Source organism: Monocercomonoides exilis (assembly GCF_001643675.1).
Source record: "Monocercomonoides exilis strain PA203 chromosome Unknown scaffold22-1379369, whole genome shotgun sequence".
In the NCBI taxonomy this organism is placed as follows: domain Eukaryota; phylum Preaxostyla; order Oxymonadida; family Polymastigidae; genus Monocercomonoides; species Monocercomonoides exilis.
In genome coordinates this window covers 1276820-1300735 of record NW_027150567.1, presented here as the reverse complement: position 1 = coordinate 1300735, position 23916 = coordinate 1276820, and the positions used below count along the sequence as shown (strand labels likewise).

The 23916-nt window shown below is 38.4% G+C and overlaps 3 protein-coding genes across 3 annotated transcripts; 1 reads left to right on the top strand and 2 right to left on the bottom strand.

Moving 5' to 3' along the window:
• Positions 1-104: 104 nt before the first annotated feature.
• Positions 105-5299, top strand: MONOS_1875 (uncharacterized protein; the record flags this gene model as incomplete). Its single annotated transcript, XM_067871754.1, has 7 exons — positions 105-412; positions 556-1031; positions 1094-1807; positions 1873-3406; positions 3487-4331; positions 4473-4966; positions 5198-5299. The coding sequence occupies 7 exons, from the start codon at positions 105-107 to the stop codon at positions 5297-5299; spliced, it is 4473 nt and encodes a 1490-aa protein (XP_067727653.1).
• Positions 5300-12337: 7038 nt separating this feature from the next.
• MONOS_1874 (uncharacterized protein) lies at positions 12338-18200 on the bottom strand (the record flags this gene model as incomplete). The annotated part of the gene is made up of 3 exons (XM_067871753.1): positions 12338-17586; positions 17764-17842; positions 18039-18200. The coding sequence occupies 3 exons, from the start codon at positions 18198-18200 to the stop codon at positions 12338-12340; spliced, it is 5490 nt and encodes a 1829-aa protein (XP_067727652.1).
• Positions 18201-19105: 905 nt separating this feature from the next.
• Positions 19106-20186, bottom strand: MONOS_17582 (uncharacterized protein; the record flags this gene model as incomplete). Its single annotated transcript, XM_067870516.1, has 6 exons — positions 19106-19110; positions 19271-19478; positions 19528-19624; positions 19696-19721; positions 19888-20018; positions 20108-20186. The coding sequence occupies 6 exons, from the start codon at positions 20184-20186 to the stop codon at positions 19106-19108; spliced, it is 546 nt and encodes a 181-aa protein (XP_067727651.1).
• Positions 20187-23916: the final 3730 nt, after the last annotated feature.

Genomic DNA, 23916 nt, shown 5'->3' with positions numbered 1-23916 from the left:
TAATAATGACACAAGATCCTGTTAGAATGGAAACCAGTGACAGCGAGGACAGAGGATTTGATCTTGCAATTAGACTTTCAAGAGTAGAAAATTTGATTGAGGAAATGGCGAGAAGCCGAGCAGTTCCGAGTCGCTCGGGAGCAGTAGGAATATTACCAATGAGAAAGACGAAGAGGGAACGACCAAGAGGAAGATCTCTATCGAGATCAAGCGAATCTGAGTCCGAATCTGATGACACAGAGATGATCGCAAAGAAAAGACACAGACAGCGATTGAGGGGCAGTCGAGGACGTAACCAGATGAAGAAATGGGACGATGTAGAAACCAGCGAGAGCGATTCCGAAAACACAGAAAAGCGGGAAGAAGAGCAAGATAGATCCGAAGATTTCTTGGGAATTTTCCCAGACGAATGGTTAACGCCTAGGAGACAAGCAGGAGAACTGAAGAGATTCATGGACTTTTGCAAAGCCGTATCTATCAGAATAAATGATGATATCCTGAACACTTTTATCCCGGAGACGGAGAAGAACTTTTTACAAGACACACTGACATCAGTTGGAACGCCTTAGCAGTGACGGGGGTCACTGCTGAGGGAAGAAAAGACTCTCCAGAAGCCGCTCGGGTTATCGAGCTGCTTCAGCCCGCCCTGGAATCGGGGTTGGAAGCCGCGAAGGCGATTGCAGCCCTCACTACAAGAGAATTGAAAAAGACGCGCCTAGAGGAAGAAGAGAAAGAGCGACTGAGGGGGCTCTTTTGCGCGTACGCCCTAATAGCAGACTGTATTAGCCGCATAAACTTGCTGAAAGTTATCCCTCAGTCAAGCTGGGAGAATGTGAAGTGTTTTCTGGACGGGGGAATGTCCAAGGACATCCCAGAGAGTTTCAGGAGACTGGTGGATAGCACCAGCTTTTTTCGTCCAGGGGGGGACGCTCCAGGGTATGGAGCATCCCCCGTTTCTTCCACAACCTTCGGCCTCGCCCCAGTCAGGGGCGGGCGCTCAGGGAGGTACAGCACAGGCAGAAACGCTCAAGGTTTTGCCTACAGACAATTCCAGAAGCAAGGTTTCGAAGGGAGCTTCTCAAATTTCAAACAGAGAAAAAGGTCAACACAAGCTCGACCACAACAGGCCCCAGCTACAGCTGGGAGAGCGCCCTTGTTCACAGTCCCCCTTCCTCCAGCTCCCCCGAGGATACAGGGAGAATCAGCAACAGGAACAGCAACTGGATCGAGCCAATGGGCTTAGAAGAGACAGAAAGAGAAGAGAGAACCGTGCTTTGCCGCGAGACAGAGATAGACAGAAAGTTGTTTATTCCCGAAAGAGTGACAACACAACAAGTATTCCCATTCAATCGACAGACAATCACAGAGGCGGAACCCGTGAAAGCTTGCGAGAACAGCGAAGAGGCATTGAGCCCTTCCGACCAAAAGAAGAGGATTGAGATAGACAGCTCGATAGATTGCGAGATGGGAACAGGGAGAGAAAACACAGAGGAAGACTCCGTATATCCCCACGGGACAGTACAGATGAACGATCAGGAACTTGAGAGGGAGGTAGTGAAGAGAGCCTTGAGAGCTTCTGGGACTGTTATCGAGTCCCTAATTGGGAGCGTCCTGGAGGAGAGCTGGAAGATTGCTACTGCAGATACTCTCGAAGGGAAAGAGACCGCACAGATCCAGACTGGTCTAAGGACACCAGAAGTGGGGAGTTGCGTAGCAGTGGGACTACCGAAGGAGCCACTTCCTGGGAGACTGGTGAACAGGCTGAGCGAGTGGAGGAAGATTGGGGGAGACAAACTTGTGAGCCGTGGTATAAAAGCCCGATGGAAAGATCCCCAATCCCCAATCTCACTCGAGGAAAGAAAACACAAACAGGAGTTTCGGGGTACGACAAAAATGACGAACAATTATTTATCCCTCATGGAGGAGGAATTGAAGGACGGAGTGGTGAAGCCCGTGCAGGAGTCGGAGGTGAAGTGGTTCAACCCGACATTCATGGTAATAAACAAGAACGGAAAGTGGAGGAAGATTCTGGATTGCAGAATTTTAAACGAGGAAGTGCTAGGGAAACACTTCAAGATGGATTCCCAGGAGACAGTTGTGGAACTCCTGGAGGAGAACGATTGGATGACTACGCTCGACATATCGAGTGCTTATCAACATGTCAAAGTGGACGAGCAGTTCAGTCCCTTTCTGTGCTTCAGCTTCCAAAAGCAATGCTACACTTACGTGGGGATGCCATTTGGAGCAAAGGACGCGCCCAGAGTATTCACGAAGATAATGAGACGGGCAGCGTCATATATCAGAGAACATTGGAAGGTAAAGCTGGTGATATATCTGGACGACATCCTCCTCATGCACCCAGACAGGGATGCTTTGAGATCGATCTCACAGGAGATAGCCCAGTTCCTGAGAAATCTGGGCTGGATACTGTCGGAGGAGAAGCTGAAGCTAGAACCCGCAAGGAGCGTGGAGTTTTTGGGATGGAGTTGGAACTCAGAGAAGATGGACGTGACGCTCCAAGAAAGGAAGAGAGTGCTGCTCCTGGAGGATGTGCTAAAGTGGATAGCACATGCAAAGAAGAGGAGAATACAAAAGACGAGGGATTTAGCAGCACTCCTCGGGAGGTTAAATTTCGTGAGGTTACAGCACCCACCAGCAAGCTTGTGGATGAAACGCATGCAATACATACTGAGGCAGGCAATAGCCCGCGGAGGCTGGAGCGGGACAGTGATACCCAACCCAATGATGTTAGGAGAATTAACACATTGGAGGAAAACTCTGCGAGAGAACAGACCAAGGAGTCTGAAGAGAAGGAACAGACCAGCAGAGCTGACAACGGATGCGTCAGAGCTGGGATGGGGTGCAGTATTAACAATACCAACAGAGAACAAAGAGGAGAAGATATATGTCCACGGGAGTTGGACCCTCCAGGAGAGCGCATTAGCGATAAACGAGAAGGAGTCCAGAGCAGTGTTGAGGACTTTGGAAAGGAAAGGAGCATGGCTGAAAGAACAGAAGATAGATCATATTCGTCTGAAGACAGACAACATGTCCACGAGATGGACAATCCAGAAGAAAAGGGGAGCACCATCGCTCATTCCAACACTGAGAGCATTGGAGAAGAAACTGAACAGCCTGGACATTACGATACAAACGGAACATCTCCCGGGAGAACAGAACACGGAAGCAGATGCACTCAGCCGGATGGCGAAAAAGCCGGACGACGCACAGAGGGGGGGGGGGGGGGGGGAGTCGCAGAGATATTACAGACAATCGCACCGAGAACACTAGATACAATTTCAGAACAGATTGCGCCGGTGCCCTGCGGAAGTACTTGGAGACTATCCTCCATGAGAAGGAAGAGAGAGAAAGGAACACCAGAAGACGACATAGTCCTAGTCCACCCGTTCCTGAGAAACATTGGACGAGTGATGAAAGAGAAGATGAACGAAGCTCAGAGGAATCTGACGATTCTGATTCTGCCAGCCTGGCGGGGGCAGACCTGGACCCCGCTACTGCAGCCTGGGTATTTGACAAGGACCCTGGGGACCTTTCAGGAGTGCATGATACCGGGAACGAAGATGAGAAGGGAAGGCTGGAAATTACCCCCAGGAGAGGTAATAAGCGTTATACTGGAGAAGAGAATATTCAGGGGAGAGACCTCTTCTTAACATGGGGAGAACACGTTGGAGCAAAAGACATAGCAGCAGCAATACTTAGAAATCAGAAGAGTGAGAGAGATACGTGGAGAGCCCTGCGAAGATTCAAGCAATTTCTAGATAGAGAGAGCATGGATGACACTGACCCCCTCACAACGAAAGATGCTAAATGGATTATGGCAGAGTTCATCGAAACACTCTCGAATACAAACCTCTCAAGCGGAGTGATAAATCAGACAGTACGGAAGGTACTGGATTCTATTAACCTCTTCAGGAAGACTAAGGTTGACGTGAAAGACATAGAGATATTTCTTAAAACCTATGTGGGGGAGAAACCAAGAAGAGGCAATCGATCCAAATCGATGTGGGACTTGACAATCATCACGAAATGGGCAGAAGCCACTCATGATATGAAAGACCCACAGACCCTCCAAAGGAGGGCTCTCATTTTAACTATGATATTTGGTGCGTTAAGACCAGCAGAGCTGGAGAGGATGAGAAGAGGGACAACGATATTTAAAGAGAATCTAGTCCAGACACAAGTACAAACAAAGACATCAGGGGGAGAGACTGTTAAGGTTATTATAAATAAGCATCCAAACCCACGTATCGATGCGGTTGTTGTGCTCCAACGTTGGATGGATTATACAAAGACAACCCTTAGAGACGAACGTGTGTGATTCGATATCAGAGAGAGGCAACCTGCAAATTTGCAGAGGATTAAGGAAGAACTAGTGGCTGTCCTGAGAGAGAACGGAATACCCGACACATTTACCTCGTACTCGATAAGACACGCTGTGATAACGCACTTAGCAAGACAACAAGCTGCAGATTGGAAAGCAATCAATGCGTACGCGAGATGGGCGCCAGGCTCTAGAGTAGCCCAGGAGTATTACACCGTGTTACCAGTTCAGGACACGAGATGGATCCTGGAGACAATCGGTGGCCCAGTACCCCTGGCAGAGAAGGGAGGAAAGTCGGAGAAGGACAGCAAGGAAAAAGAAATTTCAGTTGAGAATACAGAATCTGAAACTAAGGAATTACCTGAAGAAACATCACAATCCGGGGGAGAAGCGGAGACGAGCGAGAGAAGGAATTCGAAGAGACGAGGGCCGACTCGAGAGAAGAGTTCGCATCATGAGGACGACATAACACAACCCACCAGGTGTGATGAGACACCTTCCATAATTCCCCGCAGCATCATGGAGCTGGCAAAGGGCAGACAACCTGCCTTGCAGAAGAAACTCGAGACCGATCGGAGGAAACGCGAAGAGAGAAGCATAGGACAAATTATTATGCCCGCTCAAGTACGGAAGACCCGATCGAGAACCCCCCGAAAACAGCGCAAGAGGGGGAGGGAGTAGGAATAGAGGCCGCACCTTCATCCGCAGTCCCTCTGTTCATCCGCCGCACGACAAGGTGCTAGGCAAGAGGGTGTAAGATCAGAGGAGAGAAGAGAACGAGGGTTTTCAAGACTCATTATTGAGGAGCAAACCTGCTCCTTGCGTTCGGATATTCGCTCTATTGCGAATTGATAGAACGCAGTGAGACAGGTTTTGCTCCGAAAAAATACTAACGCGGATGGAGAGACTCAGAGCGGCTGGGTGCGAGATGAGAGAGAGACACAGAGTGATGAATAGGACGAGAAAAAAGTGGCGAGATAGCAGAGGAGATAGAAAGAGATAATCCGTCCAGAGATATCAAGTGCACCTAGAACCTGTTTAGAGAAACATGGAAACAAATAAATAGTTCAAGCATGATCCTACTCCTTTACAAGATTAGTATTGTTTTTACAGAGAAGAATTGAATATTAAATATGCAGTGTGTGATGATTGGGGCTGCTCTGCTGATGCAGCAGAAGAGTGGGAGGCAGAGCATAATACACGCAGTTTTCTTTTCCACGCCTCGCGAAAGCGAGAGTGGTTTTTCTTTCTGCTCCGTTTTTAATTTTCGCCTCACCGGATCCCTGCACAGCCTGCAGGAGGGAGCTCCGAGGGGCAATGTTCCCTGCCCTCTGGTCTTCGAGACCATGGCAAAAGGCGAAGTCGGTGGTGAAGTGAAGCGGACAATGCATTATTTTATTATTATTATTAATTCTTAATGTTATTGTTTTGTTTTTTCATCTCGCCCTTTTTTCCACGTCATTGGGGAGGGCGAAGTTTTTCACTCAAACCACCCATAATTTAAGATCAAACTCATTATTTCGGAGCAAAACCTGTCTCACTGCGTTCTACCAAAACTTCTGTCAATGTTGCATTATTTATTTTTTGCGTGCATGCCAATGAAATAGTAAGGAAATAAGCAAAAAGAAAAAACATTCTGTTTGATGCTCACTTTTCTAAATCACAACAGATCAACATATCCTTTATTCAAATGAAACCTAATCCAAAGTGCGGTTTGAATCAAACTGAAAATCATCTGAAGAATGTGATAAAGTTAACAAATGAAAATTCAGTTACATATAATAATGATTTTTCCTTATTGTTTAATGCAACACCACAATTTTTTTGGAAAAGTTAAAATAATCGCCCAAAACAAATGTTTATTTTTCTTTTTGTTACAAAAGTCACAATAATGAAGTTGCGAAAAATCATAGGTATTTTAATTAAATTGTTTGATAAATTTTTTATTTAAACATTATTTTATTCTGAACTTTCCACAAAAGGTTTTCTTTTAAAATTGAATTTTTCATGATTATTTGCTTTGATTATACAACTTTTTTCGCTCTACAATAGAATTTAATTTTCGGTTGAATAAAAAACTATTGTTTTTTATTAGTGATGAGGGAAATATCTTTATTTTTACCATTTTTTGCATTATTTAAGTATTGCGTTAGTTTTAGAGAAGAAGTTTGATTTCATTTATCTGTCCAATAAACCCTTATTCCAAAAACATTTTTCGATCCTTGTTCTCTCTTTGATTAATAAAGAGATCTCTCTTGTTCTTGATTTATTTTGCACGAAGTTATTGAGGTGGACGATAGAACAGAATCAAGTTTGATAACATTTTCATGTTTTTGTGAATCTCTGCTTAAATATGCTTCTTATGCTGCTAATTAACTTTCACCTGTTTTCATATTCTCTATAAAATAACAAATGGATGCAAAATGCAAATGAGTTTATTTTTTGTGAAATGATGACCACTTTGTACCTTTATCAAACCAATATCCACTCTCCATTCTTCTTATTCTTCAAATGAACTTCTCAACGAACAACGGCTTCCTTTCTTTTCCGAACTTTCCCAAATTTGATTTTATTCTTTAAAAAGAATTTCTTTGCCACATTAGGTCAGTTTTTTTCCCTCATTTCCTTCCCCTTTCTCTGCTTCTTCTCGTTCCTCCAGAACATCTTTCAAAATCATACTGAGCGAAATAACAACGTCATATATCCTCAACACAGCCTCTGACAGTTCCTTCTCCATTATCTCTTCCGCTTTGCGCATTGCCATTCTTTTCCTCATCACTTCATCTTCCAGCTTCACCACCACACGCTCCCACTTCGACAATCCCTGCACAAGGAACATTATCTCACACGGTTGCAGCTGCAAATCATACAGATAGTGGATCAAAGTGAGCGAATTCTCATCTGCTACTGAAAAGATCAAATGCTCTAAGAATTCGTTCCCATAAATGCTGCAAGCAAAAGAAGAAGTGTCACCGGCCTAACTGAAAGCATCTTTGAAAGCTCCACAAATCGTATGTTCATATTGCTCTCGAAACGTACAGAAGACCAAGTGATAACATATCCCCATAACATCTACAGCGATCTTGGTCACAACTTCATGTGATTTGCATGCACCCCAGTTTCTTCGGGAACAACAATCCACATCCGTCTATTGATGTCCTTCATCCATACCGCCTTCATGTCTGATCCCTTCACTGTCGAGACTTCTGAAGGTTCAATTGCAGGAGCAGTGGATGATGGGGATGACCTTTCACCTCCAGTCACTTTCTTCGCTTTTTATCTCAGTATTTTGATTGAAGAAGTGGATAAAACTGAATATGCTGAGAAAGGAGAAAAAAACCATGCTTCAATTGAAACAAGAAACTCATTCAAACGAAAATTTGTATCAGACAACAGTTCTTACTGTGATGCAAACACAACATCCACATTCACATTGGAAAAGCCAATCAGCCTCAAAAGCTCGTCATTATCTTGTGAAATGAAGCAATGGGCAATCGCTTTTTTTATTTCTTGAAAATGCGTTTAATTTTGGATTGGAAGAAGGAGGTGGTGATGATGATGAATCAATGCGAATATCATTCAGATAATCATGTCAATATCGCACAAAATGAATGAAGAAAATTGAAGAGTTCTTTCCATTTATGTTTCAAACAGAAGATTTCAGATTGTGCATTCTGATATTGGAACAAGCAATTGCCTTTGTTGAGATGGTCATTTTCTTATCAATGCGATTTCAAAAGTTGAAAAACATGAGAGCAAAATAGTATACAATGCAAATAACTTAATGAAGTAAATGAAACATTCCGAGAGTGTCAGATGAGAAATTTTTGAAAAGACAAGCTTTTTTCTTGATGCCTGTGGTGCTTTTTGACAAAGAGAAAAAGAAAAGATTGAAGAGACATTCAAAAAGATTTATTCATCCACATTTTAATTCATTGCGATTGGGCGTGATCGTGAAGTCCAAATTGAGTTTCTTATTAGCTTCTAAAAGAAAAAATGTGTGCAAAAAAAATATTTGGACATTGAATTGGAATTCTTTTCCGCTCTCTTCATTCTTTTGGCAGAGCAGCAGAACTCTCTGATTCTTTTCTTCTGTGTTTTTGATGAACAATTGAAGGAATTGTTGAATTCTTCTGCTTCTGGAATTCTTCTCACTGTACAGCTTCCTTTGCGACATTTCTCATCTGATCATCATTCAATTGAAATCAAATGGCTTTTTAATGTGAAAAGCGAAAAAAAAAATCCCAAAGAAAAATGTCATTTTTGATCATAGCCATCGATCCACCAATCATTTGTTCTGCCATCCTTGATGTTGGATGACCTTCAAGAATTTTCTTATTTATTCATTTCGCTGCAAATCCATTTTGCCATTTCGTTTCACTTTTTGACTGACATTAAAATTGAATCGTCAATTCATTTTGGTTTTTGGTTTTTCGCCTTTTTTCCTTCACAAATCTGAAGTATCATCTTGAATGAAAACTGAAAATTACAAAAGAAAGAAAGAAAAAAACAACAAAATTCATTGAGCATGCGAACATTTGTTTCCATTTTTTTCAATCTGAATCTGTTTCATTTATCTTCAAAAAAGATATTTTTTTTTTGAAATTTGATTTTGTGTTTTCATTCTTTCTTATACCTATTTCCGTTTCTGTGCTATATTCATACTCAATTTCAAACCAAAAAGTGTGTTATTTTCCCTCAAAATCAAACACAATGATTATCATGAGATTAATTAATTTATGTTGGTTAGATCAAAAGAAAAAAGATTTCCATTTTTGCACTCAGAAAGCCAATCCTGAGACTTCTTTGCATTTAATTTTTCACTTCTTTTCATATAGCAAAAGAAAAATAGTTTGTACTGAGATCTTTGTTATATTGCAAGATAATCAACAATGTTTGAATTTTCAATTTTTTTGTTTCTTATCAAGCTCCACCCCTTATTTTGAATATTATTTACAATAAGCAGAATGAGTGTACGCGATAATGAAAAGTATGAAGAAAGAACGCAGATGATGAACAAAACTGAGAAGTTTTTGAGTTTGCGTATTTTTTTGTTTTGATGAAACTTTCAAAACACAAAATATTTTTTGTGATTTTTGAAGAATTATTTTCTGAGCTGGAGCATTGCACCAGCGATGAACAGAAACAGAAAATCGAAGTGATGAATGAAATTATTGATGAAATGAGTAAAAGAGAATACAGATCTGTTTTTTCAGAAAAACTGTTCGACAAAATATGCAAAATGATTGAAGAAAAGAAATTTTCGACAGAGAATGTTGTTTTGTTGTTGAAGCATGTTGGGCATTACAATTTATTAAGAGATATTTCTTTGGAGAGCTTTAAAATTTCTTCCTTGAACCAAAGATTTGAAAAGATAATTGTTGAAGATGATGCAAAAAAAGAAAAAAAGAACGAAAAGCTTTTGGTTGATCTTTGCGAATGCTATATTTCGCAAAGTTACGGCTTCCTACCCGAATTAATTTCAATTTGTGTTCCTTGCCTTCTGAAAGCTGCATTAAACAAGGAAAAAAGCGAAGAAGCACAGAAAGAAGTGGAAATGGCTTTATTGGCTTTGTGCAATTTTGGGAAATATGATGTGTGGCGTTTTTGTTCTCTTTTTGATAATGTTAAAATTTTTCCTTCTTTTTTTATTAGTTTGTGGAAAAAGAGCTGTATTTTACTGAAATCAAAGAAATCATCAAATATCATCAAGAACATCGCAACCTGACACGGCTTGCCTATCAGTCACTGTGGCAGTTTTTAATAAAAAGATTGTTCTTTGAACAAAGTTTGGAAATGGTAATGGTGAATGAGCTGCATTTTGTGAGAGAGACAAGAAGAGAACTAGAAGAGCTGTCAAATTGTGTGAATTGGAAGAAGAAAGATGAGGAACGAGGAAAAGAAACGAAAGAAGAGAAACTTTTGATGAAATGGTTCCAAACATTGGAAATTTACTTATCCTCATGCGAATTGTGGACTGAAGAATATGCTGATCTAATATGCAGCATTGTTCAGTTATTTCGAGCAGCAAAGGACAAATTCAGAGAAATTAGCGATCAATGCATTCGTTCTTTATCAGTAACAGCATTTAACAGAGCTGTGAAAATTGATTCATTGTTGAAAGAAGGTGCAGTTGATGCTGTTTTGGAGGGGATGCAGCAACCCATATTGGATTTAAATGTGGTATTGCGTTGCTTGGATTTTTTTTTGAATGTTGCAGAAAAATTGAAAAAAGAGGAAGATGATGGAACGGAAGAAACAAAAAGAAATGAAATGAAAAAGATGGTTTTTGAAAAGATGGAAGAAGAAGGATATGAAGATATCGTTGCAAGCTTTTGAAAGATATATTGGATTTTATGAGCAAAAATGATTATGGAGAATTATTGTTTATATTTCAGAATATTTAGTGAATGCTTTATTAAATGAAACACCTTAAATTTTGTAACTCAACAGTTTTATTTTATTTTTTTCTTTCTTTTCTTTTCTTTCTTTTTTTTCTTTTTTTTTTCTTTTTTTTTTCATTTCGCAAGAGCGAAACAAACACTTGTTATAATTTTGTTGAAAATCTTTTTTTAAACTTTTTCGAAATGGGGAAAAAGAGAAAAGAAAAAAAGAAATTCTCTAAAAGAATGAAAGTCTATCGAAAGTGATGAACTTTTCTTTTCTTTTTCGTTTTTTGTGTTCGACATTCTGTTTGGGGTGAAACACATTCGATTCAAACAAACCAACTTAATACGTGACGAATTGCTGCTCTGAACTTCACTCAAACTCAAACAATCGAAAAGGGAAAGGTTCGTTTGATAATGAAAACATTAAAAAAAAATCAACGTTCCATTTGATTTGAAGCATTGAGATTTTTTGTAAAAAAGCGTTGAATTTTAAAAAAGAAAATCAATTGTAACTCAAAAATGCATGAATAAAACGTTGAATTATTTCACCATTATTGACTTCAACGAAGACCAAGCCATCTCGAATTTATGAAGGTGGAAAAAAAGATCAGAAAAAAACGAGAGCACTCCAAGAAATAAAACTGTTTGGTAACTTTGATTATGTTTTTCACTTACCGCTGCATAAATTATTATGTCCAATTGATATTGTTCATTGTTTTATTTTGGTATGAAAAATATGATGAATATAAAGAAAATTATAATAAAACATTTCCAATATATAGATGAATTTCGAAGATAAAAGAAGGATAAAATATAAATATGTGTATATCGCGAAATACAGACACCACAATCACTTCTGATAAATGGTCTGAATAAAAAGCACATAATCACTTCAAAATAAACATATTTATAAAACGCAAAACGCAAAACGCAAAACAATCAACAATTTTTATTTTTCAAAAGGAGAAGTACAATAACAAAAAGCAATTCGTCTTTTATGCTTATCGCAATACGGAAATAAAAAAATGTCAAAATAGAAAGAAAGAAAGAAAGAAATATAACGAAACAAAAACAAACATCTTTCAAAAAAGGAATTATCAATAAAAGTTATTGAAAACGCAACAATGAATTATTTGTTTGAAAGCAAAAAATAATTAATTTTTACCAAGAAATACATAGAAATGAAAATCAGAAAATACAAAGCGAACGAAAAATATCAAAATTCATAACATCGAAATACTAATCTCATAACCAATTCATCCCAATCCTTCGCAAATCATCAAAATAATCATAAATATACAGAGAGAGAAATACACAAAGCATGCTGAAACAAACATTTCAGCGGATGCTTTTGATGAGAAATTCAAATAAATTGTTTTTTAAAAAAAGGAATAAATAAAAATAATCATGAGTTAAGAGAGAGAGAGAAAGAAAGAAAGAAAGAAATACAACTTTTCAAATTTTAACCTACGTAATATCCCAAAAAATAAAGCGGCTGCAAAACTATATGCAGCTAACAATAATTAGCAAGGAAGACTTTGAACAAAAATAATTAAAAAAAAAAGGATAAGAAAAGAAAAAAGAAAACAGTCATTGTCCATAACTTTTACATGTTATTATTGTTGTTATCGTCTTCATCATTATTCTTACGCTTGATATCTGCTGCATAAACAGCATCTGCAAAGGTGATATCTTCATCCGTGAAGTGCACATCAAACAGCGACACAAGTTTCCTCTTCCCGACAGCTTTCACTGCATCGTTCTTTGAGCGGAGCTGGTCTCCTATCAGCGTCAGCCGCTGCCTCAACAGCAAATGCTCTCTCTTGTGCTTCTCAATGTTCGCATAGTTCTTCGCTTCCATCTCCTTCTCCTCCTCACTGAACACTGCTAGCGCGGTCGATGTCACCTGGTAGAATGTTTCCACCATCGATTCAAATTGCTCGTATTGATTGATTGACGTGAGAAGCTGCTGTGCTGCATCGAGAATTGCTTCTCTTCCTTTGTCAAATGAGGCATGCCCTGTTATCATTGATGACATTATCGATATCTCTTTCTCGCCTTCTTTGATTGGAAGCAGCTCAAACAGTTTCTCAGACACATTCTCAATGTGCATGATTTCATTGATCCAGGTCAGCCCGTTTCCAATCATTGAAGCAAGATAAAGAACACAGAAGCCAGCAACGACAATTATCAATATGGTGACTGAAGTTTGGACTTCTTTCTTTCCTGTCTCCAAAATCATATTCGTCATTTTGTTTATGCCTCCCACAATGTCGTTTCGAAGAGCATTCAAAACGAAGCGTGCCTCGCCCGTGGTAAACGTGATGTCCTCAATCTCCATCTTTGAAATCCTCTCCAGATTGATCCTCATCCGCGATAAAAGCGTCGTCAGGCCGTGAATGTTGCCTGTCACGCCATACATCCGAATCGGATTCATCTGAGAGCAGTCATCAGATTCAGCCAGAAAGCACTCTGTTTCCTTCAGCAGAACTTCTGTGTTGAATCCTGTGTTCATGCGGGTAACAGGCACTGAATCGTACGTGTAGTCATTCGTCGTTGTGTATTTAGAATCGCCGAAGTGGCAGTCGAGATGCACTGCCTCGAAATACCTCGACATCGGCACCAGCATTTCCCGCGCTGTCAGCTGAGAGCCTGAACAATGGGACGAATTATACATTACGGGATTGCGCGACCTCGGAAACGTGATTGACTGGTCAGTCTGCAGCACAGGCACAGGCTGAAGAATGGATGTGAGTAAGAATTGGATCTGGAACAAGATTGAAGCACGCATTCCAGAAAGGATGATATTGGCTGTGGTTGGCTTGTAATTGCTGACGTAATAGCAAACCAGAGTGACAGGAACAGCAACAGCGACTAGACCAAGCAGAACAGAAAGGATAATCGTGATGATGATTTTGTTGTTGACTGGGCTGGGCAGCTGCTGGTATGCTGCTGAATGCTTCTCTATCTCCTTCTCCATCCCTTCTTCCCAAGCTGTATCCTCAACAGCATTTCTGACCAATCCCCTCTGTTTGTTCTTTTCTGCTTCGTCGGCATCTTCGTCTTCGTAAGAGAGTTTTGGATCAGGCAAGCCAAGAAGCGGAACCTGAGACGACAGAACAAGAGGCTCGCTGTTGTCTGATGTGTTTTCACCTGTTTTCGCTGAGCCTACATTTTCTGAGGGAATCGTAGGAAGCTTTTCCAACTGTGCATACGGAAGGTTCTGGCTGAACATCATCGGATTTTTCTGCTGGTACAGGCTGGTCGGTGAGAGAGGCGGTATCATCTGCGTAGAGTTGAAAATAGACCCCGTTTCGTACTCAGACATCGCGTGTTGGATGGAAATCGAGCCTGTCGAAACAAGCCCGAAATGAGACGGACTCCGATTCCCTGAAAGGAAAGAATGCATCGCCAAGGGCGACTGCGACGCATTGATCATGTCTTCGTCCTGGTTGTTGAGAAGCGACTTGCTCATGTGCATCTGAGCATATGCATTGCCCCCAAACATCGGAGACAGCTGTGCTTTGGACATGTTCCCTTTCTGCATCATGCTCATTCCGAGTGGCCCAATTTCGTCTTGTCCATTCCTTGCCATCCCGTTGTCGTGCTCCACAAATCCCACTCCGTTCGATTTGAATCCGAAATGCCCAGCACCAGACACCTCATTTTTGGAGGGGAAAGACGGAAGCTCATTTACTGAGCCTTCTCCTTCATGTTTTGGTGAATTCGAAGAAGGATCGTTGTTTGACTGCAGCAATCTTGCTTTGCTTTTCAGGTTTGAATTCTGATCAGCAGCTTGCATTCCTTTGACGTTTCCTTCGTTGACTCTGGGGGACTGTAAATGTGACGGTGCAATAGTGAATGCAGTGGCTGTCTGCTCGCCAAACAAGGACTTGTTCGAATGCGGTGTGAGAGGAGCATCCTGAATAGACTCGAGAAGAGGCTCATTCTCCAAAAGCATTGGAGAGACTGCTTCTCCGGCGCACATGTCCAACACAGACGAGCTGATAACCAGCGGCGTCTTCTTCGGCGACGCTTCCTGCGATGCCACTCTGCTTCCTGGTGAATTGACAAGCACATCTGCTGCCCGCTTGTCATCTTCCAGACACGACTGCTGCTCAGAATTCGGTTCTGTCTTCTTCGAACTCTCGCTCTCCTTCTCATTTTGCATCACCTCTTCATCTGCTGCTTCATCCAAAAGCAGCTGTCCAACTTCGTCCCAGTGTTCGATCTTTCCACTCATGCAACTGTCACTCGGCTTCGTGTCCTGGTTGTAGTGCATCGCCTGGTTCATGTCAAACTCCTCGTCGTCTGCATCATCGTCCCTCAGAAGTCTGCGAATGACACTCTGCATCTTGTTCTTCGGAACATCCAGCATCGCCTGATACGCCTTCATCCGGTTCCTCACTGCCCTTCTTGTGAATATTATGTATATTATGAGCAGCGTAATCGACAAGGGAGTGATGAAGAGAGTGATGATGAGGATAAAGGCAGTGATAATCATGTTGCAGTCCGTATTCATCAGCTCAAAATAGTATATGATAACTCTCTTTGCGCCATCCAAGATAGGCACGGGGCAATTGAACACCAAATACTGAATGTTTGCGATGTATTCTGGGTCTTGTGGACGAGAAGATATGTTCGAAAGATAAAGATGATGTGTCATCTGCGAAACGGTTGCAATCACCTGCAGCATCGACGACGAGTGGAGTGTCTGCCTCTTCGTGTCTATCACTTCCTCCACACTTCCGTCTGGCTGTACCTCTTCCTTCGTCGTGATCATAAACAGATACGTGCTGATGTCTGCAGTCTCCCACACCTCCAAGTTTGCAGTCGACTGGTGAATTCTCCCAAGCATCGATGCCAAGTTCTCTGAGGTCTCCTTCAGCATCTTCATCAGATCTTTCTTCTGGATCATCCCCGACGGCCAATCGTCGAATACAGGCGGGTCTGAGAAGTTGTATCTTTTGTCGTACACAAAGAAGTTGTACCCAATTGTCGCTGAACGCGCTGAATGATACGACAAGTCGCACACATTTCGCAGCGTCTGCAGGTTGCTCTGATACGAATTCGTCATTATAACATACACCACGAGAGCTGCTACAAGCGCAACGATGTTCACAAAATGCAGAGTTATGATGCTGCACTTCAGAATAACAAAGTTGCTCGTATAGCTTCCATTTTCGTTGCGCTTGCCCACAAACAGATCAATAATGACTGCATCCTTCTTCTTCCTCCTCTTCTTCATTCGGTCGTTCCGCTGGTTCCTTCTGATATCGCTGGCAGACTGCCATTGCTTCTCCCCTTTTGCAATCCCTTCGTGTTCTCCATCGAAATTCTGCAAATCGTACGAAGACGAATTTGCTGCCAACTTCATGTTTGCTCCTTTTTCTGATGCTGATGTTGTGCTCTCTTGAACGCTTCTTGCACTAACCTCAAAGCTTTCTTGGCGAATTGTTCGAAAGTAGTTTGATTCTCCTTCAATGTCATGCTCCCCCGTCGGACTGAACTTCCCACTGCCTTCGCTCATCCTGTTGTCCACTTCGTCCACCTCGCCCATCCCAAGCGACACATCGTGCAGCCCTGCCGCAGCGTGTGCGCGTGTCAGAGATTTAATTGAGCTGACTGACTCTTCCTCAATCAGATCCGCCCGGTTGAGAATGATGTCCGCCTGCTCTTCGTCGTTGTGAATGTCTAATAAAAGACGTGCGTAGCTCCTTAAGACAGCCGTGTTCTGCCCGTGCGATGCAATCAGCTCTTCATAGCTCTTTCGTGCAATGTCTTCGTTGTTCACAATCGAATTCAGCAGAACAGGAATCGACTTGTAGTCAACAATAATCGCTGTCACATTCTCAAAGAAGTCCTTCATTGCACTCACAGCCAGTTCGTGGTGCTTCTCTGCCTTTGCCAGTAGAGTAGTGAAAACAAGCGAATTCATCCCGCCTGCCCCGTTCCCGCCGTTCTCTCCGTTTGCCCTTCCGCCGTTCTCTTTCGCCTTGCACGTCAGCACAAATCGCAGAAACAGGTCTGGCGAAAGCGTCCGCGCCTTCTGGATAAGCGTGTGTGCTTTCATGTGGTTTTTGCGATAAGCCGACAGAAACGTCGCATATTGAAAGCACAGAAGACTGTTATTCATGTTCGTCTTAAGTGCTTGCGTGTACACATAATCAGCAAATGTCAAATGAATCATCGACTGGTAGTTCTCCTCTTGCACAAATCGCAATGACGGCTCCACTCTTTCAGGCTTCTTCATCGCAGGCAGAGCCAAAGAAGGGTTTTTAGTACAAATGTCTGAAAGTTGATTTTCAAAAGCTGATAAGAGATATTTCCTTTCTCTTGTTTTTCGTCCAATCTTAGGTAACAGCACAATGCACATAACTATTCCAGCAATCACACCAACAGCTTGAAGCACAATAGTAATAGTCCAGTTTCCTGTCGCTCCTTCAATTGCATACGCAATTTCATCAATAAGTCTCAAACATCCAAACATGCACCATTTACTCGCCATCAAAAGGTTTCCATTCAGTTTGTATATCGGCTGAATATACACAAAATACACCATCATCACCAAAGAAGATCCAACAGTTACCACTCCGCGCCAGAATGGCCATTCAATCAGTGTTCGCATTGCAAACACACACCCAAACACAAAAGACGTGTCAACTGCTTGCCACAAACCACGCGGTGATGACCACAAACCTCCATGCTTCGGATTGTGGTTAAAAATCATATTATTTATTATAAATGAAGATAATAAAACATAAACAAGTGTGACAATGGCAATAACAAATCCTAATAATGGAATCAAGTCAGCATAGGAATTGCTATCATATCCACGATGAACCAGTTTTCCTCCTGATTCATAACAATCAAAAGTAGTAATACATAATGAAATAAACGGGATAAACAAGATGGAAAATGTAATATTCATTATCCATCTTAGTAATGAAATGATCCATGGTTGTGACTTAACAATGACACTTTGAAAAACTGAGACAAGCAATAAGTATGCAGTAAGCAATGCAAAATAACCAACGCATCCCATAGCTACAATCTGTATAAAATTTCCTGCAAGGTATCCAAGAGACGTTCCGTCTGGAAAACATATGTACTGGTATGTGTTAAAATAAAATCATATAGAAAAATATCGTCGTTAAAATCAGGATAACAAAATAAAATATAAATCAAAAATTATAAGAATATAAATGAAGACTGCAAACGTATGAAATATTATTCACTTTCTGAGTTATATTATCGATTCGAAAAAAACTTAATGTGACTAATTGGAGCATTGTTACAGCCCATACGAAAATTTCCCATGTTTTGCTTGGATGCTTCGGCTGGTGGTAAAGTGGAGTGAAAATCGAAAAGCCAATTGCCTCTAGTCTGCTGTAATTTTCTGCGAGTGAATAATCAATTGACATCCCACTTGAAGTTGAACTCATAGACATGCTTTCATCTTTCATCATTTTTTACGACCTTCCTTTCTTCAAATTCAATCTGTGCAAGAGGTTTTATCGATGATCAATTTCCATATTTTTTATAATGAGATTCATTTGTATTATGATTTCTCGAAACAAATTGATCAAATAAAGTTGTGTTCGTATAAAAATCTCCGTATCAAAATGTATTTTATCTCGTATTTGTAGTATTGATAAAACCATTCAAAATCTGTTATTTGATTAGGATAAAGATTTGATTTGGTTTTCGAAAAATGATAAGACCACTGTTACTTCCAGTCAATAACATTGTGTGAAATTTGAATTACGAAATAACATTTAAAGTTATTATAACTTACAAGAAACAATAAATTTACGCTTTATGTTTGTCGATAAGCATTTATTCAAATGAAATCTCTGACTTTCTTGAGATTTCAATTTTTTTCAATTGTTTCAGAAATGGAAAAAGAACTCAAAATTCTTCCTTTCATTTTTTTTCTTGTAATAAGAATTAACGAACTCTTGAAATGGAAATGCATTTTTCTTTCATAAATAAATAAAATAATTGGAAGATTTTCTTAAAAAGATAAATCCATCTCTAATGGTTTTGCAAACGTATATTTCATGGACACTCAATATGAGATCCTCATATCCATTTTCTTCTAATTTGTCAAATGCCTCTCTTTTCATCTTCTTCAATTCTATTTTGCTGCATTTTTCATTCTTCCTTCGGTTCAATCTTTCTGAAAGCACAGAGAATAATGCGAGGCAATGTGCAATTGGACTATTTTCCAGTGTCTGTTTTCTCATTTCCTCAAAAATCATATCAATGGCTCCTCTTTTTACAAAAATAGAAACCAAAGCAATGCCTTTTCCTATCAGTGACTCGAACACCTTTATGCATTTTCCTCTAATCTCGAATTCATAACCCCTTGCTAACCTGTACAGTCTAATTAAGCATTCCATCAAAGCAGCAAATTCATCTTCACAACTCAAATTGCAATGGCTAAACCCTTTGTCAAGCGAATATAGCCATCGCAACATTATTCTCAATTCTTTTGAATTTTCTTGTGCATTTTCATTTTTCTTCAAGATCACACATTCAATCAGCTCATTCAATCCTCTGGTTGCCTCTCTGACAAAATGAAGTTCATTCACTGTCGTTTTGGCAAGTTTGCTTCCTTGAGGTAATCTCTCAATCAAAAATTGCCAGGCAGACTGATAAGAAAGTTGTGTCAAATTGTTATGCTGTTGATGGTATTGGATAATTTCCTTTATCTCGTTCAAATAAAGTTTTTGTTCGATAGACTGAATATAATCAAAAATCAATAGTCTAGCGAAGACAAGATGTTAAAACCTGATATTCATTCTGGTGACTTAGTGTCATCAGAGCCATTTCCGCTTCTTTTTGTGTCTCCTCATCTTCCTCTTTCCTCTTGGCAACTTTCAGAAGACTTGATATACACATTGAAAAAAAGTCTCCCATGGAGCACGAATTGCAGAGAAGAAGATAACATTCGCAAACGTCGATAAGAAGCTTTTCATTTTTTGCTTTTTTCACATTGTTGAATTTCATCGTCTCAAATCTATTGCACAATGGAGAGTATTCAAGGAATGTATCATATGCATATTTGAACTTTACACAATATCCCAAATGCTTCAACAACATAAGTGCATTTTCCAAACGCAATTTCTTTCTTTTAATCATTTTCTCCACTTGATCAAATGTTTCTTTTTCAGAAATGATTGCGAGTTCTTTCAACTTCATGGTATCGATCAATCCATTCATTTCTTCAATTTTCAATTTTTGATCATTGTCTGTGTATTTCCCAAGATTATTCAGCATATCTTGAAGCAAGCAAAAAATAAAATAACATTCAAGGAAAATTAGAAAATACACGAAAAATGAAAAGGTTCACAAAAAAGCCAATACGAACCTTCAAATTTTTTTGTTAATGAAAGCTCACCAATTTCAACCTTTGGCTTGCATCGACACAAAATGTTCATTTTGTTCATTTGTCACTTAATTTGATTAAACGAGAAATTTCATTCGTAAACTTACTTCATCATATCACAAAATAATTCAAACAATCAGTGTTATTGCAGAAAATCCTGAAAATTAAAAAAGTTAGAAAATGATTTTTTTTTCGGGAAATAATGAACCTTCATTTTGGTATTTTTGATCAATTATTTCAAAAGAAAAGATAAAAACGAATTCGTGTAAGAAAAGGCGAAGAATAACGGTTTCAACAAAGATTGAAAAGAAAATGAAAAATCGTTTTCCATGACTGAATGAAAAACTGATGATGTTAGATATTAGAATAAATAAGAAATTTAAAATACATTCGAAACATGTGAATCGTCTTGACAATTCTGATTGGAATTTATTTTTCGAATAATGCATAAAACTCTCTCTGTATATTCTTTTTTGTTAACAACGAATAATAAAGTTCAAAATTTTAAAAGTTGAAAACATTAAAATAATCGAAAATTGAACTCACCAACATCACTTAATTGAAAAATAAGTTCAAAAAAAATAAAAATAAGTTGATGAAAACTGACATTTATTGGCTTAAAAATGTAAATGGTGATTCAATTCCCAAGGTTAACTGAGAATGAAATCACAAAGAGCTGATCGAAAAGTGTGAATCTTCAACCAATAGGCAAGAAATGTGAAGCCTTAAACAATATTGAAACGGAGTAGGAAATGAAAAAATGGAATTATTTTTGGAATAATGCTGAAGAATAAACTGGTTGGATATCATGAGGTAAAATAGAAGAGTAAGCTGGAAGTGATGGATTTCGACTGAACAGACACTCTCAAAGTGATAATGAGGAAAATATTAAACGAAAAGTGCATGCTTAATAAGAAAAAATAAAAGGAATGAAAGAAGCTTAGGAATGAAGTGGGTATCAATGTGAGATGAATGAAAATATGTGACAAAAGTGAAGGCTTTATTTTTTCTTGTTTGTCTGATCATTTTTGAAGCCATGAAGCTCAAAAAAAAAGCAACTTTAAACTATTATTTCATGAAAGATTGTGAAATGTCCAAAAATGTTCAATACATTTGAAATTACAAATTTTTGTGAAAAAGTCTTCAATAAACTTCTCAAGTATGTTTATTTGAAGCTTTTTTTTTGTGATTCATCAAACGGAAATTGATAGTTTATCTGAAGATTGAAAAATGAAAGAGCATATTTTTTCCTTCTATCGTCGTCCAATTATTTCGTAGAGGGACTTTGGAGTTTCATGAAAGCTCAAAATAATATCTTGAAAGCCTCGTTCTTCCATCACTTCAAACATCATTCTTTTCATCTTCTTCCATTCTTCAATCTTCACTTCATTTGAAAATGTGTTCGTTCTTTCCAAGAGTGTGTCAAATATTTCAGTGCATAGCGCAATTGTGTTGTCGTCCAATGAAGATTGACACATTTCGCACAAAATGCATTCAACCGCTTTGCATTCAACAAAAACTGATTTTGAAATACCATCTGAAATTATCATTCCATCGAAAATATTCACACATAATCTGCTTATCCTTTTTTCAAAAGCACTTCCTACCCAGTACATTCTGACAAAGCATGTTATCAGCTCAGCTTTCTCTTTGATGCATCTCAAGTTACAACCGAGACAGATATATTGAAGAGGAATAAACCATCTCTTTATGATTTTCTCTTCTTTGAAGCGTTTCTCCTTCTTTTCCTTTTTCTTCAAATTTACGAACTTTGCGAGCTCTTCCAATTCTTCCGTAAATTCTCGCACAAATTGCAACTTATTCACAACAAAATCTTCCGATTCTCTTTCTGAATTCTTTCTGTTTATCAAAAACTGCCAAGCTGACTGATATGCAAGTCGTGTCAGATTATTGTGTTCCTGATGATACTTGATAATCTCTTTGATCTCTTTCAGATATAACTCCTTGCCAATTTTCTGTGTTAAAGAATAATTAATCATCAAAAATAAATCTCAAATAATTAATCAAATGAAAACCTGAAGTATTCGACTCAAAGCAAGCAATGCTATTTCCACTTCTTTTCTTATTTCCTCATTTTCCTCTTTCTTTAATGCAACTTTAAAAAGACAACTCACACAAACAGAAATCAATTTTCCCGGTGAATGGTTTTCAAAACTTGAAAGCAAAAGGTAACATTCACAAAGATCAATCAAAAGTTTTCCTTTTATTCCTTCTTTTTTCTGCTCTTCTGCAATAATCATCAATTTAAAGCGTTTACACAAATGCGAGTCATTAAAACAAGGAGGAAATATGTCCTGCAATGATGCATTGTATGCAATATGCTTCATCAAAAAGATAGCATTATTCAATGATATTTTCTTTTTTTCAATCATTGCTTCTATATTTTCTAAAAGTTTATCTTTCAAAATCGTTTTAATTTCGCTCCGATCTATTTCTTCAAGTGATTTACAAATCTCATCTAATTTAAAAATCTGCTTTGAACAAGATCACTTTTCAAGTTCATTCAACAACACTTGTTTGAAAGATAAATCAAAAAGAAAAAGCATTGAAAGTGAAATAAATAAAAATGACACTTTCAAAAGGTTTCTTTCGCTTTGCCGATTGTGTCACAATTCCAGATTCTCTCGTTTCAAAATTATCCATAAAATATGTTGCTAATTCTTTGCAATTTTCAAGATAAAATAAACACTGAAGCGATTATCTCCGGATGATATAAATTAAAGAAAAATTGGTCTCCAAAATATTATCAAATAAGAAATCTCAAAAAAAAGTTATGCATTCTTTAATGATCTTTCATTTGATGTTTGTGGTATTTCTTGCACTTATGAAAAATTCAATGATTTGTTCCAAACTTTTTCTGCAATCAAATAATTGTAATTCTGACATTCTCACGCAAAATAAATATTGAAATATTAATTTGTTGAGAAAAATCTTCAAAGCGCTGTGTGGAACGAAATTCACAAAGCAAATTAATTCATTCCATAAAAAGAATTGATAAATTTTTTTTAAAATAATACATTTTGTTTAATAAAATCATGTTTTTTCATTGAAAAAGGATTTTCAATGAATTATAATTGATAAATTGGTGTTTCCATAATTTTTTCGATTTCATGAATTTTTTTTTTTTTGAATAAACGAACATAATACAGAATATTCAATGAAAAGTCTATGATTATTAATGAAATAATAAACTTCTTTCTGGATTTGGACAATTCCATCGCATTTGATAATTTTTTTTAGGAAATTCTTTTTTGAATGTTTTCTGCATCAGAATTTCTAATAAAAAGACGTATCATCATTTTCAAAAAAAAAAAAAAAATAAACTCTTCATCGAAAATACCTTATTGTGTTTATAAAAGCCTATGTGACGTAAAGATAATTTTGTCTTCACGTACGTTAGTAAATTTTGTTAGCGGAAAATAAGTCTTTTTTTTTTTTTCTCATTTTTTGCTTATGAAAAAGCATTTCTATCGACTGAATCTTAAGATTATGAATAGACATTATTTCTGGGCTAATGGGAGCGCTTCCAAAACAAAAGAATTTTTGTTATTTCATCACAAAAGTCATCATGAGAGCACAAAATATATTTCAACTTTAGTTGAAAAATGGAGGAATTTGGTTTTTGATAGAATTATTATTGTTAAAAAAATTGAAGCGTCTTTGGATATATTTGAAAGGAAGTTTCCAAAATATTATAAACATAGAAAAGATGAGGGGAAAATTCGAACTTTCATACTTATTTTCATCTTCTGCTCCAAATGGATCGAAAT